General features: G+C 54.4%; 1 protein-coding gene across 7 annotated transcripts in view; it reads right to left on the bottom strand.

The window, feature by feature from the left end:
- ptprb (protein tyrosine phosphatase receptor type b) overlaps positions 1 to 16112 on the bottom strand; it is a 38300-nt gene extending 22188 nt beyond the window's left edge. For 6 of the 7 annotated variants that reach the window (XR_012928843.1, XR_012928847.1, XR_012928846.1 and 3 more), the window contains exons 1-38: positions 15728 to 16112; positions 14248 to 14367; positions 14016 to 14156; positions 13651 to 13908; positions 13269 to 13562; positions 13023 to 13139; positions 12798 to 12944; positions 12560 to 12677; positions 12209 to 12354; positions 11860 to 12126; positions 11709 to 11767; positions 11336 to 11540; positions 11120 to 11217; positions 10841 to 11006; positions 10624 to 10757; positions 9865 to 10012; positions 9476 to 9745; positions 9228 to 9388; positions 8716 to 8863; positions 8443 to 8543; positions 7751 to 7916; positions 7006 to 7293; positions 6405 to 6683; positions 5674 to 5820; positions 5262 to 5553; positions 4998 to 5104; positions 4799 to 4904; positions 4568 to 4648; positions 4453 to 4470; positions 4274 to 4355; positions 4079 to 4169; positions 3851 to 3927; positions 3589 to 3723; positions 3230 to 3352; positions 2990 to 3153; positions 2518 to 2653; positions 2326 to 2446; positions 2150 to 2251 (exon numbers count right to left, since the gene is read on the bottom strand). Coding sequence is in view for 1 of the 7 variants with exons in the window: in XM_076043996.1 (XP_075900111.1) it covers positions 2229 to 2251; positions 2326 to 2446; positions 2518 to 2653; positions 2990 to 3153; positions 3230 to 3352; positions 3589 to 3723; positions 3851 to 3927; positions 4079 to 4169; positions 4274 to 4355; positions 4453 to 4470; positions 4568 to 4648; positions 4799 to 4904; positions 4998 to 5104; positions 5262 to 5553; positions 5674 to 5820; positions 6405 to 6683; positions 7006 to 7293; positions 7751 to 7916; positions 8443 to 8543; positions 8716 to 8863; positions 9228 to 9388; positions 9476 to 9745; positions 9865 to 10012; positions 10624 to 10757; positions 10841 to 11006; positions 11120 to 11217; positions 11336 to 11540; positions 11709 to 11767; positions 11860 to 12126; positions 12209 to 12354; positions 12560 to 12677; positions 12798 to 12944; positions 13023 to 13139; positions 13269 to 13562; positions 13651 to 13908; positions 14016 to 14156; positions 14248 to 14367; positions 15728 to 16097 (5904 nt within the window). In the remaining 6 variants the exon portion in view is untranslated. Of the gene's footprint in view, positions 1 to 1414; positions 2252 to 2325; positions 2447 to 2517; positions 2654 to 2989; positions 3154 to 3229; positions 3353 to 3588; positions 3724 to 3850; positions 3928 to 4078; positions 4170 to 4273; positions 4356 to 4452; positions 4471 to 4567; positions 4649 to 4798; positions 4905 to 4997; positions 5105 to 5261; positions 5554 to 5673; positions 5821 to 6404; positions 6684 to 7005; positions 7294 to 7750; positions 7917 to 8442; positions 8544 to 8715; positions 8864 to 9227; positions 9389 to 9475; positions 9746 to 9864; positions 10013 to 10623; positions 10758 to 10840; positions 11007 to 11119; positions 11218 to 11335; positions 11541 to 11708; positions 11768 to 11859; positions 12127 to 12208; positions 12355 to 12559; positions 12678 to 12797; positions 12945 to 13022; positions 13140 to 13268; positions 13563 to 13650; positions 13909 to 14015; positions 14157 to 14247; positions 14368 to 15727 lie in introns of those variants that run through there. The other variant, XM_076043996.1, reaches the window with a different exon arrangement.
- Positions 16113 to 16494: the final 382 nt, after the last annotated feature.

Genomic DNA, 16494 nt, shown 5'->3' with positions numbered 1-16494 from the left:
CTCCGCAGTCTCTGCAGTTTAAGGGGCAGATTGTGTGTGGCGAGACGGGGGTACTGCAGCTTCAAGTCCACGGACACCCCGTGCAAAGGTGGCGGCTGACGTCATTGATGAGAGATGAAACTGGAGCATGTCGGTGAATTGTTGTCAGTCAACGTGTGTACAACAGTGAAAAAGACACAACTGATATATGATGAGATAAAGAGACAAGGCCAGCTAGCTAGCAGGCTAACTGAATGCCGGAACTCAGAATGCACGTGACTCAGAAACTTCTCGAACTTGGATTTTAAAGGACGCAGGTGAGTGAAAAGACTGTTTTCTGTTTAAAAATAAAAAAATAAAAAATAAATAAAAATCTGCGCTGACGTATTTTTTCTTGTCGAGTTCCGTCGACTTTGACCCGAAGTATGAGTCTGCCAGTTGGCGCACTGCGGGCTAGTTTGTCTGTTTGTTGGGAAGAGGGTGAGAGTGGATTCACATGACGTGAAAGTGCACAATACTGTCAGTCCTCTACTCATTGGGCAACATTATCCAGGTTGTTTAATCATGTCAACACAATACATATGTGAATTGCTTCCATGTCTTGTGACCAGGTGACCTCGGTAATTACAGCGTGTGTGTCGGTCTGTGGCTCGGTGGGCGTGTGCCAGGTGTGTGATCCCCCTGCGCCGAGCTCATCCCTTGGCACTTCCTCCACCCTGTGCGCAGGTGAAACTCCTCCGCCGCCACTGGAAGCTCATCCGTCAGCAGCTGTTCCTGGGAGCTCCTCAGCCGTGTTGCTCTGTGGATCTCGTCTGCTTCTTATTGACAATCGATGCGGCCGAGTGCCGCGGCGGTCGATGCTAGTGTCCAGCCCAGGTAGCAGCTGCAGTGGAACCCGCGGAGAACCGGGGAGAACCGAGTCTCTCCTTTGATCGCCGAGATGTTGGAGTGAGCTTTAGAACCCGGCTGCTGTGGCTTCGCCGCAGTCCGTTCATGTGTCAATGCAAAAAGAAATAACACAGACAACCGGAACACGTGTTGGCATATTGTAGTTCACATTGAGTTTCAGGATGTTGGAGGAGGAGAGGGACGATGAAGAGGAGCAGGAAGTGAAGTGGGGGGGGGGGGGGGGGGGTCGGAGAGGAGGACAAGGCCGTGGTGGAGGAAGAGGAGGTGGTTGTCTCTTTTGTGTCGATGATAGTTGCTCAGTTTCATCCCGTCGGTCAGCTTCTCTCCAGATAAGCATGGTGAGTTGGTTGTTCTGATGATGGTGATGCTGGTGACCTCTAGTGGCCACAGACTGTAAAGGCAGTAAGTGAGGCAGTGGTCAAACTGCCCTCAGAAAGATATATCTAAATTATATTATATTATATATTATATTTTATATAGTTTGTACATAAAATAATTAATATTCAGAAAAAATACAAACTAGACAAAAGTTTGTAAATAATTTTAATAAACAATTTTAGCGTTCCAGTTTACAGTGACCTGACAGCTTGTTATCAAAAGTCAAAATATAAAAATAACAATTTTGAAAATAACAAGTGGGGGAAAGTATCATCATTTTCAAAGACCAAAACTTTGAGGAGATAAGCCCACAATAAAAAAAAGATTATTAATCATGTTTTAGTCATTTTCAGATTGTGTTTTAATCTAGGCTGAAACACCCGTAGAGATTCATTTGATATGATGGCAATAAGAAAAATTTAATCCCCAGATACTATTTTTTTGTTTGTTTCCAGTCGTTTAGTTTTAAATATTAAAGTCGTAGCCAAATCTCGAGTTTCTAGGAAACAAAAGTGTGAACACAGCAGGTTATAATCATTGATGCTTCACAAAGGCTTTGCATTGATAAATGTGACACATTAAATGTATTATTAATATTACAGTGGACTTTATTATGTTAAAGAGTATTACATCTATATTTACATACAGCAAAACGTGTCAAATACACAGCTTATACGGAGCAGTGAGTGAGAACATAGTGGTAAAAAAAAAAAAAAAAATAGTAATCAGAATGGCTCTTTCCTTCACTGTTAGCATTCAGTTAGCCTCCTAACAGTGCGAACAGCGCTAGCCGACACCTGAGATCAAGCCGCTCGTCCCTCCGAGGTTTTAGGAAATAATATTTTCTCCGTGTTTGTCACAAAGACCTTCACCAGACCTTCACCTGAAACCTTGTCTGTCTGTCTGTTCGCTGGTAGAACGTTGTGAAGCTGGAATCTGGGTCAGCTGGAAGACCTTCTTGTCTAACGGCCGGTGTAGATGAAATCTAAAGGGAAGGAGACAGAATCAGGGCCAGGGACCAGAGAAGGCCAGGGGGCGGGATGGGAGGGGGCATCTCACCTCGGCAGTACTCGGGGTTGAAGTTTTCGTAGATGGGGTAGAGGGGGTTCTCCTGCTCTCCGCGGTGCTTCCTGGCCCTCAGGACGTCCCGGACACACTGGTGCAGGAAGGTGTACTGGCACTGCAACACAGTCAGAGGGTCAGCCGCACTCTGACAGCTGCAGCCAGGGGGCGCCCACACTAACCCATTACCTCCGTCTGGACCATGTGCTGGCGGTGCAGCCGAAGGTCAAACACACAGCCGTAGAGGTCGATGGTGCCCTTGGAGTCCAGCTGCTGCAGAACCCGGTCCAGAGCCATGAAGGTCCCAGTGCGGCCCACACCAGCACTGACAAACACACACACACACACGCAAAAACACACACACAGGTCTGTGTGAGCAGCAGCAGCAGGACAACTGGAGGCCCTCTGACCTTCTCCTGATCCTCCCTGACCTCCTTCCTGACCTCCTCCCCGACCTCCTCCCTGACCTTCTTCCTGACCGCCTCCTGGACCTCCTCCCTGACCTCCTTCCTGACCTCCTCCTGGTCCTCCTTCCTGACCGCCTCCTGGACCTCCTCCCTGACCTCCTTCCTGACCTCCTCCTGGTCCTCCTTCCTGACCTCCTCCTGGTCCTCCTCCCTGATCTCCCCCTGGACTTCCTCCTGGACTTCCCCTCTCTCACCTGCAGTGCACCACGGTGGCGCCGGTGGACGGCAAGCGGTCCACGTAGTCCCGGACCGTCCTGGCGAACTGGATCAGGGACTCGGTGCTGTCCGGCACCCCATGGTCTGGCCACACGGTGTAGTGGAAGTGCCGCAGGACTCGGGGGTAACTGCAGCTGCTCTCCTGTCACAGTGCAGTGGTCCATAGTCAGTGACATCACTTCCTGTTGGCGGAAGACGAAGGGTGTGGAGGTACGTACCGAGCTGATCTTGAACTCTCTGATGGTCCACTCAGGCAGCACCGACTCCGACAGCATCTGGACCACCAGCTCACCGTAGTAGAGCGGCTCTCTGTCTGCCGGCCAGTACTGGTCACACTTGACCTGTGGAAGGACAACACAGCCTGGAGGTCATCTTAGAGGTCACTCTGGAAGTCAACCTAGAGGTCAGTCTGGAGGCAGGCTGGGGGTCAGCTGATGTTTGTCTGAAGGTCAAGCTAGAGGTCAACTTGGAGGTCAGCCTGAAAGTAAACTCCAGAGGTCAACCTAGAGGTCAGTCTGGAGGCCGGGCGAGTAAAGAACAGTAGAACCTTAAAGAACAGTTCTTCAGGACAACTCACCCGTCCCTTCTCCACACACTGCGTCACCATGACCACGTTGTTGACGCCGTGTTCCCACACCATCCTCCAGAAGTCATCCTTGGTGCCGGGCAGCGGCCCCTGGGTGGCGATATACTCCCTGCGGTAGTTGTTGCCCTGCAAACATACCAGTGTCACACCTGTGTGTGTGTGTGTGTGTGTGTGTGTGTGTGTGTGTGTGTGTGTGTGTGTGTGTGTGTGTGTGTGTGTGTGTGTGTGTGTGTGTGTGTGTGTGTGTGCATACCGGTACGTAGCTGGCGTTGATGTAGTCAGAACAGGGGTCATCCTCCAGGTAGGACAGCTTCACTCTGGTGGAATCATCTGGAAACAGACAAGAGATGAAGCTGGAGATGGACTGTCTGACAAGTGATGCAGGAGCTGCAGATGAAGCAGGTGCTGCAGGTGATGCAGGAGCAGCAGGAGCAGCATGTGATGAAGGTGCAGTAGGCGATGCAGGTGCAGCAGGTCTTACAGGGCAGGATGTTGTTGTAGCGATTCTTCCCTCTGTTCTCAGGCACTCGGGCCACGTCCATGGTCTGGTTGCGGCCCACGTCCTTCAGGTCCTGCACAGACGGGGGGGGCGGGGGACAATCGGCCGGTCAATCAGGACGATGTTTGCAGCCACAGTAGCAAACAGTGGCAACAGTGTGGCATCACTGCCTGGTACCTCAAACTCCTCCGACAGCAGGTAGTTGGAGTCGGCCAGCAGCTTGTTGAGGTGGGACTCAAAGTGACAGGCCTTGACTGGACTGGAGAGAGAGAGAGAGAGAGAGAGAGAGAGAGGATCTGACTCAGTCGGGGTGCGCACGCTGCGAACATGAAGTCAGTCTGGCTGGATAGACTCACCTGGTGACACGGCGATTGCTGCAACACAACACAACAAGAGTGATCAGCTGTCATCATCATCATCATCATCATCATTTTCACCATTGTCATCATCATCATCATCAGCTTCTCTTACCTCCTCACACCTACATACAGCCCTGCAGCAGGAGCCTCCTTCCACATGCTCATCCTCACCACCGGGTTCTCCTGGACCGCCCTGCACAGACACACACAGACACACACACACACACACATTTAGAGGAGGTCGTGTGTGTGTGTGTGTGTGTGTGTGTGTGTGTGTGTGTGTGTGTGTGTCTGTGTGTGTGTGTGTGTGTGTGTGTGTGTGTGTGTGTGTGTGTGCACTCACACTTTGCGCAGCCTCTGCCTGTAGACCAGCAGAGAGATGACGGCCACCGTCATCCCGATGAGGAACATCCCTGCAGAGAGGCCCTCCACCACGCCCCCTAGAGGCTCTGACAACAGCAGCACAACAACAACACGGTGAGATGAGCACGTGTGTGTGTGGGTGGGTGGGGTAGGGTGGGGGGGAGGGGGGCGTGTCTGACCTGCGTGAGTCCTGATTGGTGCAGACAGGAAGGTGTCAGTGAAGAGCGGCTCTGGGAGCTCCCGGTGGTTCTCGTCAAACAGCCTAGTGAAGGCCCGCACACTCAGCCTGCACACACACACACACACACACACACACACACACACACACACAAAATGAAAAAAGCAGTGTTAACTAGTGCTAACTCTATACTCAGCTGTGTGTGTGTGTGTGTGTGTGTGTGTGTGTGTGTGTGTGTGTGTGTGTGTGTGTGTTGACGCAGTACCTGTAGGAGGTCTTGGCCTTGAGCGGCCCGTCACAGAAGCCTCCGTAGCTGTCGCTTAGGTAGAGGTGTCCGTCGTAGTCGTGGTAACGGTCACAGGCCCCGCCCAGCCGCTCGCTCCCCGCCCCCAGATTGACCTCCACCACTTGTGGCGCGCCGGCGGCGGCGGCGTCAGCGTCCTGCGGGCAGCGGCTGGAGAAGTAGGCGGTTTGGTAGGCCCGCACCGAGGAGTTGGCGGCGTAGTCGCGGTGCGACGGCAGCGGGTGGCGCTGCTCCGGCTGCAGCGTCTCGGTGGCTGCAGCCGCGAAAGAAAACAAAACAAACAGGCACAAGACGGTCAGCCTGGTGTCGCGGTCACATGACGATCTCACTTGTGGGCGGGGCCATCCCCCCCGACCCTTCACTGCCTGCCTACCGTCGGACTCGGCCACGATCACCGCAAAGTATCGCACGGCGCCGTTGGCGTCACTGAACCAGGAGCAGTTGAAGCGGAAGAGGATGGAGGACGAGGTGACCTTTGACCTCTCGCTGACACGCACGCTATCAGTCGGGACCGGAGGGCCTGGGGAAAAGGGAGGGAGCGGATTGGGTGGTTGATTTTCCTGATTGATTTGTTTTTTTGGTTTATTAGACAGACAGGCAGACAGACAGACAGACAGGCAGGCAGACGGACGGACGGAAGGACAGACAGACAGACAGACAGGCAGGCAGGCAGACCTTGTGACAGACAGGCAAACAAACAGGCAAACAGACAGACAGACAGACAGGGAACTTTTCTTCTGGGTCACTGCGACTGTTGTCTCCCCAGCGGAGTGTGAAGGAGGAAGCCGGACTCTCTGGGCGACTGATCAGAGTCGTGCTCTCACATCAGGGACTCACATTGTTCCAGTCAGACCAGCAGACTCAGACAGGAAAACTACTTCCTGTCTGAGTCTGAAGTTAATTATGAAACTGCTCCAGGTCTCTGGTGGACAGTCCTACTTCAGCAGCAGCTTTATTTAAATGCGGTGTGTGTGTGTGTGTGTGTGTGTGTGTGTGTGTGTGTGTGTGTGTGTGTGTGTGTGTGTGTGTGTGTGTGTGTGTGTGTGTGAGTGTGTGTGTGTGTGTGTGTGTGTGTGTGTGTGAGAGCGAGCGAGAGAGCCTCACGGTCGATCATGGTGGCGGTGCAGTGTGTGCTGGGGGGGCTGGTGTGTCCGGCTGACGACACCCTCACAGTCACCGTGTACTTCCTGTAGGCCTCCAGCCGCTCCAGCGTCACGCCGGCCACGCCCCCCGGCAGCCGCAGCGCCGAGCTCAGCTCGCCGTCGTCGCTCCGCCGACACTCCACCTCGTAGGAGTCAAAGTCTGAGAGGGGAGGAGACCAGGAACAGGAGAGCGAGGAGGAGGAGAGCGGGAAGCAGTGGATGGCCTTCAGAGGGGCCGGGCCTAAGGAGGAGGAGGAGCAGCAGGTGGAGGGGGAGATGAGGAGGAGGAGGAGGGAGGAGGAGGAGGAGGAGGAGATGTAACAACACATCAGTGAGTTGCACAATTGTACTTTAAAAATGTCATCTCTTTATATATACTTTTATTTTTGTTGTTCGTGTTTGATTTTTAACTTTAAACATCATCTGCAAAGTTTTTAGTGTCTTTGACTGTATAATAAATACAAAATAATAAGGTCAAAAAATAATCACGGTAAGGCAAGAGGAGTGCGGCTGCCATCGAGGGCGCTGCCCCCTGGTGGCTGGCTGGCTGCTCTGCGACTTACTGGTTCGGACGCTGCTGTGGATGGGCAGGCTGGTGGCGGCAGGCAATGGCCTGGCCCCGCCCCCGCTGACGGTGATCAGGCTGAGGTTGTAGCGGCGGCCAGGGACCAGGTCGGCCAGGAGGCGGCGCCGCAGCCCCAGCTTTGTGACGGTCAGAGGGTCCGGGGGGCTCCACTGCAGCTGGAAGCTGTCGTAGTCTCCAGAGGTGGGGCCGGACCAGCTCAGCTCCACCGCTGCGTCGTCGCTGGCCCCGCCCTGCTTGACGGACAGGTGGGTGGGCGGCTCCGGAGCTGCAGCAGAGGCCCGAGACAGCGGTGTGAAGTAACTGGCTCCTCCTCCACCCCTCCTCCACCCCTCCCCCACCCGTATGTCTGTCAGAAGCTGCGTTTCCATCACCCCTAGAATTATTGCAAAACCTAAACATGGCAATATTGCGTCAGCGGACGTGATGTACGAGATCACGTGACCAGTTCACTTCATGTGAAAATGGCTCGTCATGATTGGACGGAGGAGGACACGGAATCTTTTTTACATGTAATCATAAAGATAAAAATATAACAACCATTCTTGACGGCAAACAAACGTAAACTTTACAGCTTATGTGCTTCGCACCATTCAATGGAAACACCTGCAAATCGCAATTGTACTTTGCTGAAATTTTAGAAAGACCGCTTTTATTTTGCGAAAACCTGTCATGGAAACGCAGCTTGTCTGTCTGTCTGTCTGTTTGTCAGGCCGTCTGCTCACATGTGCGTCCGAACGCCGCCGCGCTATTGGCCAGCTCGCCACTGTGCGTGATGACCTCGGCGCGATACAGCCGACCAGGGGTCAGCCCGGAGAACATGTGACTGGTGTGCTCTGCCCCAAGGGTCTGTGCGGCCACGGCAGCCCCAGAGGGGTCGTACAGGTTGACCTGAGGGCGAGAGGGAGAGGTAGAGGGGAAAGGGAGGGGTCAATTACCTTCTTACCTCACAGCAAGGAGGTAATGGGTTCGATTTCTGTGTGGAGTTTGCATCTGCATGTGTTCTCTCCATGTTCTCCAGCTTCCTCTTACGCTCCAAAAACATGCATGTGAGGTGAATTGGAAACTCTATATTGTCTAAATCAAATCAAATGTGTGTGTGAGTGTGGTGTGAATGGTTGTTTGTCTCTGTGTGTGGCTAAAAAGTGGCCACTGGTCCAGGGTGTCACCCTGCCGTCACCCTATGACAGCTGGGAGAGGCTCAGCAGACCCCAAGCACCCTGAGAGCAGGAGGAAGAGGAGGTGGAGTTCGGATCTGCTCTGGGTTTCTTCCTACAGGGAAGTTTTTTCCGGCCACTGTCGCCCCCTGCTGTTCTGGAGTATTCAGTTGGTTGTACAAAGCACTTTGAGATGCGCCATGGATGCGAATTAGTTTAGTTGGTTGATTGATTGATTTATTAAAGTGTGCAGGGGTCACCTGATAGCTGCTCCAGCTGCCCACCCCAGGCTGCCAGCTGGCCATCAGTCTGTCTGTCCGTCCTGAGCTCTGCAGCTCCAGGGACGACACCGGGGCTGGAGCTGAGGATGCACAAGAAGAAGAGGAAGAATATAGAGAAGATGAAGAAGAAGGAGATGATGATGAATGGAGAAGAAGAAGAAGAAGAAGAAGCATGATTATAATCATCATCTTCATCATCATCATCATCATCATGCAGCCCAGGAGGCTGCTGATTGGCTGAGCGGCTCTGACCTGTCCTGGCGAGCACGGCTGAGTCGCTGCTCAACCCTCGGCTCCAGCTCACCACCTGCAGCCGGTACAGACTTCCTGCAGTCAGGCCCGAGAACACGCAGTTGTCAGTCGCCGCCGCAGGCACCTTCTGCAGGTCCACCAGCTCCCCCTGCAGGACGGTAGGCGTCAGCACATCATCATCACGCCACTCCAGTGTCCAGAGTTTGAGAGCAATAACAATGGATGTATTCACACAACTGGATACCAGACTGGCAATTTGGCACATTATCGCGATTATCGCAGAATATCGTGATTCATCTGCAGTGGCCACTTCAGGTACTGCAGCCAAAAACTCCATATGGCTCAAAAAGCATTTTTCCCCATCAGGAAATAAAAAAAATATTTCTCTTGTAGATTTTTAAGTAATGGACTTTTAATCTTTCAAAAATATAGATATATTATATAGGCCTATGTATATATACATAAAATGTTTCAGTGTATGCGGTAATTGGCGGGAAATGCTGTGGACTGACCTGGTGAGGCCCTCTGGCGCCCCCTGCAGGTTGCCGTCCCTCAGAGACCCTGAACAGCGACAGGTCGTAGACGTCCACGTGGCCGTTGGACGGTGTCCAGGTGAAGGAGAGGGAGGAGCAGTTGGCTGCCGCCACACTCAAGTTGCCTACGGCGGCCGGTCCTGCACACACAGACACCACACGTTCCGGTCTCACACATATTTTTATTTCCCCCAAAAATCCACCAGCAGGGGGCGCCCGTCACTCACGTGTCTGTCCCTCGGCTGTGACCTCTGCAGACGGGACGCCGGCGCTCAATGTCACCACTTTGACGCGGTAGCGCCTCCCCGCTACCAGGCCGCCCAGCCGCTGGCTGCGGCTGTTGGCGGGCAGCGTGTGATTGGCCAGCAGGGGGCCCTCCTGCTCCAGCAACTGCAGCCTGAAGGCGTCATAGATGCCCAGCGGCCGCTCCCAGCTCACCGTCAGGCTGTGGGTGGTGTGCTCGTTGTCGGCCTGCAGCGCTGTCACGCTGCCTGGAGCTGCAGGGAGGAGACACCAGCATCAGCAGCCAATCAGAGGCAATCACAGCCAGTCACAGCCAATCAATGGCCACTCACAACCAATCACAGCCCACCAGGGGGGCTGGGCTGGGTCTTACCGGTGCGGCCTGTGGCTGCTTGGCTGTTGGTTAGCGTCCCACTCTGTGATTGGACGGTCACAGTGTAGGCTTTGCCAGGAACCAGGTCCACAAAGTCCAGCGAGGTTACATATTTGGGGACGGGGCGGGTCTCGATGACGGAGCCGTTCTGGAAACAGGAAGTAGCCGTTCAGTCCACAAGATAAAGTTTTGTTCAGTTAAAACCAAACCAAAATTCAACAGTTCACAAAAACAGGCAACATTAATTTCATTCAAATAAGAATGATTATTATTAGTCATAGTAATCATAATGATGATAATGTCATGTTCTTGTCACTTTCTGTAATGTATTTTTCTCATCGTTATTGTTTGATTATTATTTTTTCTTTATTTCAAACAATTTAAGAAAAACAGCAGCAATCAAAAACATATCTTAAAATCAAAGTTTTGTGTAGACAAAATTAATGCAAAGAATTAACAAAAAAGCAGCATGCAAACAACTATTTCCAGTTTGGTTCTTCTTTCTTTTTTTTCTGAAATGGAATAAGAAGAAGCAAATGCTTTTCTCGTCTTATCCCAATTTTAACTTTCTCAATTATTAATTATACCATTAAACAACCCTTCTTATTATTATTATTATCATACATTTTCTTTATTTGAGAATGTTTTTCCTCTGACATGTGAAGCCACTGTGTAGGTGTGTCAGTGTGAGTATAGAAGGAACAGGGTTGTTGAGTTTTCCATGTGTTGTGTTGTGTTTTGTGCGACAGACAGACTCACAGTGGTGGACAGTGAGATCGCGTACAGGTCCAGGTCTCCGTCCCCGGGGGTCCAGGACGCCTGCAGAACCCCAGCAGGGTCGGAGGGTCCTGGCCGGGGGGCCACCAGATGGAGGTTCCCCACCACGCTGGGAACTGCAGGTGAGGGAGGGGGAAGGGGCTTCAGTCACACTGAGTCTCAGAGGTTTGTGGTGGTGGTGGGTGGTGGGGGGTCTCACCAGTGCGGCCCTTGATGAACTGGGCCCTCTGGTTGGGTCCGCTGAAGGTCGACACGCCGATCTTGTAGAGGCGGCCGGGGGTCAGCGAGGTCAGGCGGTGGCGCTGCACCTGGCTGGACAGCGCCACCGGGGGGACGACCCGGGAATCGTTGAAGAGCAGCGTAACCTGCGGGGGGGAGGAGCCAGGGAGGGGGTGGGGTTAGTGACATACTTGACACAACATGGTGTTTATCAACACGCACACACACACACACACACACACACACATACATACAGTACCTCGTAGTGGTCCACGTCTCCGGGGGCGGGGCTCCAGGTGACGGTCAGGTCACTTGTTCCTGCGTCACTGAGAGACAAGTTTCCAACAGCTGCTGGGACTGAGACACACACACACACACACACAAACACAGTCACAAACAAAAACAGATGCTGCAGGTGATTTGTTTCTCTTCTGTATTTCTCCCTCCCTCCCCCTCACGCCCCCCTCTCTCTCACAAGTGCGTCCGTCGGTGGAGACGCTGCTGCTGAGCTCGCCGCTCCAGGTCTCCACGGTGACGGTGTAGAGGCGCCCGGCCGTCAGCGAGGAGAAGTCGCACTGGTTGGTGGCGGCCGACACGCTCTTGTTCTGCAGCACCGAGTGGTTGTAGCGGATCAGCACCACATAGTGGTCCAGGTCACCGGCTGCATCCCGCCAGTATACCTGGAAAGACAGGAGACACGGGGAGGAGGTGAGACAGGTGAGGTCAATAAGAGGTGAGACGGGTGAGGTCAGTGGGAATAGTGACATAGGTGAGAGTAGTGAGACAGGTGAGGTTAGTGAGACAAGTGAGGTCAGTGAGAGGTGAGGTCAGTGAGACAGGTGTCTCACCCTCAGGGAGTCGTCGCTGGCTGAGTGGACGGCCGTGGGGTTCTGGACGGCTGCAGGCTCTGCAAACAGCAGCATGTTTTGGGTGTCAGACAGGGTCATGTGACTGGGCGGGGTCATGTGACCAGCAGCAGGTGTGAGGGCGGTGACTGACGTGTGCGGGCTTGCACGGTGGTGTGATTCTCCAGGCCGCTGCTCCTGGTGGTGATGACGGCAGTGTAGAGTCGCCCCGCCTCCAGCGAGCGGAAGCAGCAGTGCGGCGGCGAGGAGCTCAGCAGCGCCACCGTGTGGACGGGTCGGCCGGACACCTGCAGGCTCACCAGGTAGTCGTCCAGCACGCCGGCCGCCGGCCGCCAAGACACGCACAGCGAGTCCGACTTGCCTGCGTTGGTGGTGGTGACGGCGGTGACGGCCGCCGGCGCTGCGATGCGACAATGACAGCCAATCAGACGCCTGCTCTCTGGCTCGAACAGGACGTGGCGGTGACCACCGGTCCGTCTCACCTGTCCGCCCCTCCAGACTGACGCTCCTGGACTGCAGCTGCCTGCTGACAGTGGCCGCCTGCAGCCTGTAGAGGGCGCCAGGGGTCAGTCCATCCAGTAGCAGGGAGGAGGAGCCCACTGGAACACTGTGGTTCTGGATCACCAGGCTGCAGTAGCACAGGGACCACAATGGAGGTGTTAGTTTTATTCCCCAGAGGCCACTGGTGGTACTGCAGTCCAAGACCCCATACGGCCCAAAAAAGTATTTTTCCTCCATCAGACCGCAATACAAAAATAAAGGCCTGAAAGACAGGTGATCTGATGACTTTTGACCTGGGGGTGCAGGGGTGGAGCTGTGGTCTGGTGACCTACCTGTCCTGCAGCAACGTCAATCTGTAGAAGTCCACGTCTCCTGCTGGTTTCTTCCAGGACGCCTGCAGGCTGGAGACCCCAGAGCTCCTGAGGGTGAGGCTGCTCAGAGCCGTGGGCACTGACACACACACACACACACACACACACACACACACACACACACAAACACACAGGCACAGGTGAGTTGTCGGCAGGAGTGGGTGGTGTCATGGCGGTGGTGGGCGGCGCCTGGACTCACCTGTCCTGCCCTCCACTGAGACAGAGCTGCTCAGGTTGCCGCTGACGGTCGCCACGGCGATGGTGTAGCCCCGCCCTGGTGTCAGCACGTTGAAGGTGCACTCCCTCCTGTCTGGCCCCACAACCCTGGTGTCCACCGTGGCGTTGCCTGCAGGGCGCCACCATCGCTGGTCAGGAAGGTGTAATGTGTGTGTGCAGGGGAGGGGTAAGGAAATGACTGACTCACCGTGCAATAGGGTGAGGAAGTAGCCGTCTCGCCAGCCAAAGGGGGCGTGGCTCCACATGACGCTGAGCAACGTCTCATCTGAGTGCTGGATGTGGAGGTCAACGACCGGGGCTGGAACTACACACACACACACATACACAGACACATACGCAAATAGATGCAAACACACACACACACACCCAGGTGTTTAGTTGGTTCTTGACCTCTGACCTCTGTCCTCTCTCCAGTTGTGGCTGTGTTTCTTACCTGTGGTTCCGTCAGCGGTGCTCTGGGCCAGCAGTCCTCCACTCTGGACCGTCAGCACGGCCCGGTAGCTCCTCCCAGGAGTTAGCCCCGTCCCCAGGAAGCTGTAGCTCACCGCCTCCCGCCCCACCGTGGCAGCAGTGGCAGCAGTGCCACCTACCAACCCCGAGCTATCCAGCTCCAGCAGCTGCAGCTGGTAGTTCTCCCAGTGGCCTGCAGGGGGCACCCAGGTCAGGAGCAGCCCGCTAGGGGAGGAGGGGGAGGCGCCGAGGGCTAGGAGGGTTGCTGGCGCCGGCACTGGGGGCGGGACAGGAAGTGGACACCATGAAACGACGTCCAGCGTGCGACGAGAGGAGGAAGAGGAAAACAAAAGAAAAAAACCCACCTGTCCTGATGAAGGCCTCTGATTGGTTGGTCAGCTCGCCGCTCCTGGACTGCACTGACACCAGGTAGACGGTGCCGGGGGTCACATGACCCAGCGACACATTGGTGGTGTCGGGCACCAGCGTGGCCGTCCATTGGCTGCTGCCATTGGCCGACACGCTGACGACCACGTCATCCAGGTCACCGTCGGGCCGCCGCCACGACACCTGCAAGGTGGCGCCGTCGGCTCGGCCAATGATGTCAGCCGCCGCCGCCGGAGCTGCGGAGCAGCAGAGGGAAACGTCAGAGTGGAGGCTGTCTGCTCCTCCAGGGGGGTGTGGTTCCACAGCACCCCAACCCCCTCAGCTCCTCCTAACCCTCCCCTACCTGTCTGCTCCTCCAGGTGGGCGGGGCTCTGCAGCCCTCCGGCCTCCGCCGCCAGGCTGATGTTGTAGCGGCGGCCAGGCGTCAGAGCCACCAGGGTGCGCTGCGTCGCCGTGCTTTCCAGTGTCTCGTTCAGCAATAGGCCTGCAGGGGGCAGTGGTGGGAGGGCGGAGGTCACATGACCAGTCCAGGGACAGACAGACAGACAGATAGACAGACATACAAACAGACTGACCAGTATGGTCCCACAGCTGCAGCCTGAATCTCTGGGTCCTCCCTGGTCCGGCCTGCCAGGACAGAGTCAGACTGCTGGAGGTCTTGGAGGTCACCCTCAAGCTGCTGACCACTGACGGCCCTGACACACACACACACACACACACACAGATTTAGTGTGAAAAAAAAAGACAAAACAACTTCAAGGGATCTTATCTGCCTCCAGCATCAGGAAGAGCATCATCACCTCCATCTGTGAGCTTCAAACACAGGCACCACAGGACACACACACGCGCACACACACACACACACACACACACACACACACACACACACACACACCTTCCTGGTGCGTGTGTGTGTGTGTGTGTGTGTGTGTGTGTGTGTGTGTGTGTGTGTGGCTGCTGGCACTCCAGACTGAACAATATTATCAGGCTGTGACATCTGAGTCTCCACCACAAACAGCTTCTGCACGAAGGTGGTGCTGAAACCCAGAGGAAGCAGCCCACCAACTGGAGGAGATGCTGCTACTGCGGGGTGGGTGGGCGGAGCCTCCATCACCGCTGGAGAAGCCAGGTGAAGTCAAAGAGTCCTGTGATCGCTAAAGGTCACATACCACAAACAGCAAAGGGCAAGTGTTTGTTGTGCTGGAGAAAGGTCAGTGTGGACAACGCCCTGCTACACACACACACATACACACACACACACCCTTTCCCAGTGTTCGGCTCTGAACAAAGAAACAATGGAGGCAGGAAATGGCTGAACCCTGAGCTCTGCCCACCATGGAAATACACACTGGAGGTCCAACTTCTGTTCTGGAGGCCCGCCAGTGAGGACACAACACACACACACACACACACACACACACACAGTGTACATGTACTTTTACTGGTCTATCACTCTCCCTCAGCAGGGCTGCAGTTCCTGTGGCTAATCACAGAGCTACAGAGAGGGGAAGCTCCACAACTTTAGCTCTCTCCCTCCAACAAACACACACACACACACACACACACACACACACACACATACACACGGCGGGACAAGAGCTGTTATCTGACCAGCGACTGAAAGCCAATGAAATTGAGTGTTGAGCTTTTTTCCAGGTTGAAGTGTTTCTCCTGGTCCCTACTGGTCTCTTACAGTCTATACTGGTCTCTACAGGTCTCCAGCAGTCTCTACTGGTCTCCAATAGTCTCTACGTGTTCTTACTGGTCCCTACAAGTCACCAACAGTCTCTATTGGTCTCTACTGGTGTCCAGCAGGCTCTACTGGCCTCCAACAGTCTCTACATGTTCTTTCTGGTCCCTACAGGTCTCCAACAGTCTCTATTGGTCTCTGCTGGTACCTACTGGGTCTCCAACAGTCTATAATGGTCCCTACTGGTCTCCAACAGTCTCTATTTGCCTCTGCTGGTGTCTAACAGTCTGTAAGGGTCCCTACTGGGCTCCAACAGTCTCTACTGGTCTGGACTGGTGCAGGCGAGCTGGTGCTGGTGGACTTACTGGTGTGCAGCGTGATGTTGGCCTCCTCCTGGTCCATCTGCGAGCTGATGAGCAGCAGGTAGCTGGTCCCGGCCTCCAGGTGATCCAGCTCGCAGGTGAAGACTTCTTCTCCTTCCTCCTCCCCCTCTCCCTCCTCATCTCCCTCTCCGTTCCCTCCCTTTCTGCACTCCCTGCCTTCACCCCCTGTGCCAGGTGAGCTCAGTGTGAAGTTGCAGCCTCGGCCAGGTGTGCTGACCACCACAGACACGGAGTCCAGACCAGAGACTCCATCAGACGTCGTGATGTTGCAGGGGCTGGACTGAGCATGTGCAGGAGCGACGGTGCCCGCACCCTGGTGGATGAAGCCCGCAGTTACAGTCAGTGACATCATCACTAAGGTACTAAGACATGGTGTGAGTTCTGACAAGGAGGAAAGAAAGAAAGTCTGCAAATGATCTAGAAACAGTGATTGAGATGGAATAAGTTGAGTTGAGTTGAACAAACATCCGCGGGAAGTGGCTCCGTCCTCTGGGTGGAGCTACACTTTGATCCTATTGTTGGGAAATACCTCGGTACAGGGGCCAACAACCTGACTACAGCTGGACTACAGCCGGACGACAGTCAAGATACAGCTTTAGTACAGCTGAACTACTGTCAAATTGCAGTTGTTCTACAGTCAAACTACAGATAAACTACAGCTATACTAAAGTCAAAATATAGCTGAACTACAGATAAACTGAAGCTCAGTTGAAGCTACAGTCAAACCACAGCCGGACGGTCCTGAGAGG

Source organism: Nelusetta ayraudi, unplaced genomic scaffold (genome assembly GCF_046127955.1).
Source record: "Nelusetta ayraudi isolate G7.1 ecotype Tasmania unplaced genomic scaffold, CSIRO-AGI_Nayr_v1 ptg000079l, whole genome shotgun sequence".
Lineage (NCBI taxonomy): Eukaryota > Metazoa > Chordata > Actinopteri > Tetraodontiformes > Monacanthidae > Nelusetta > Nelusetta ayraudi.
The sequence above is the reverse complement of the archived record's forward strand: the minus strand, read 5'-3'. Positions and strand labels throughout refer to the sequence as shown.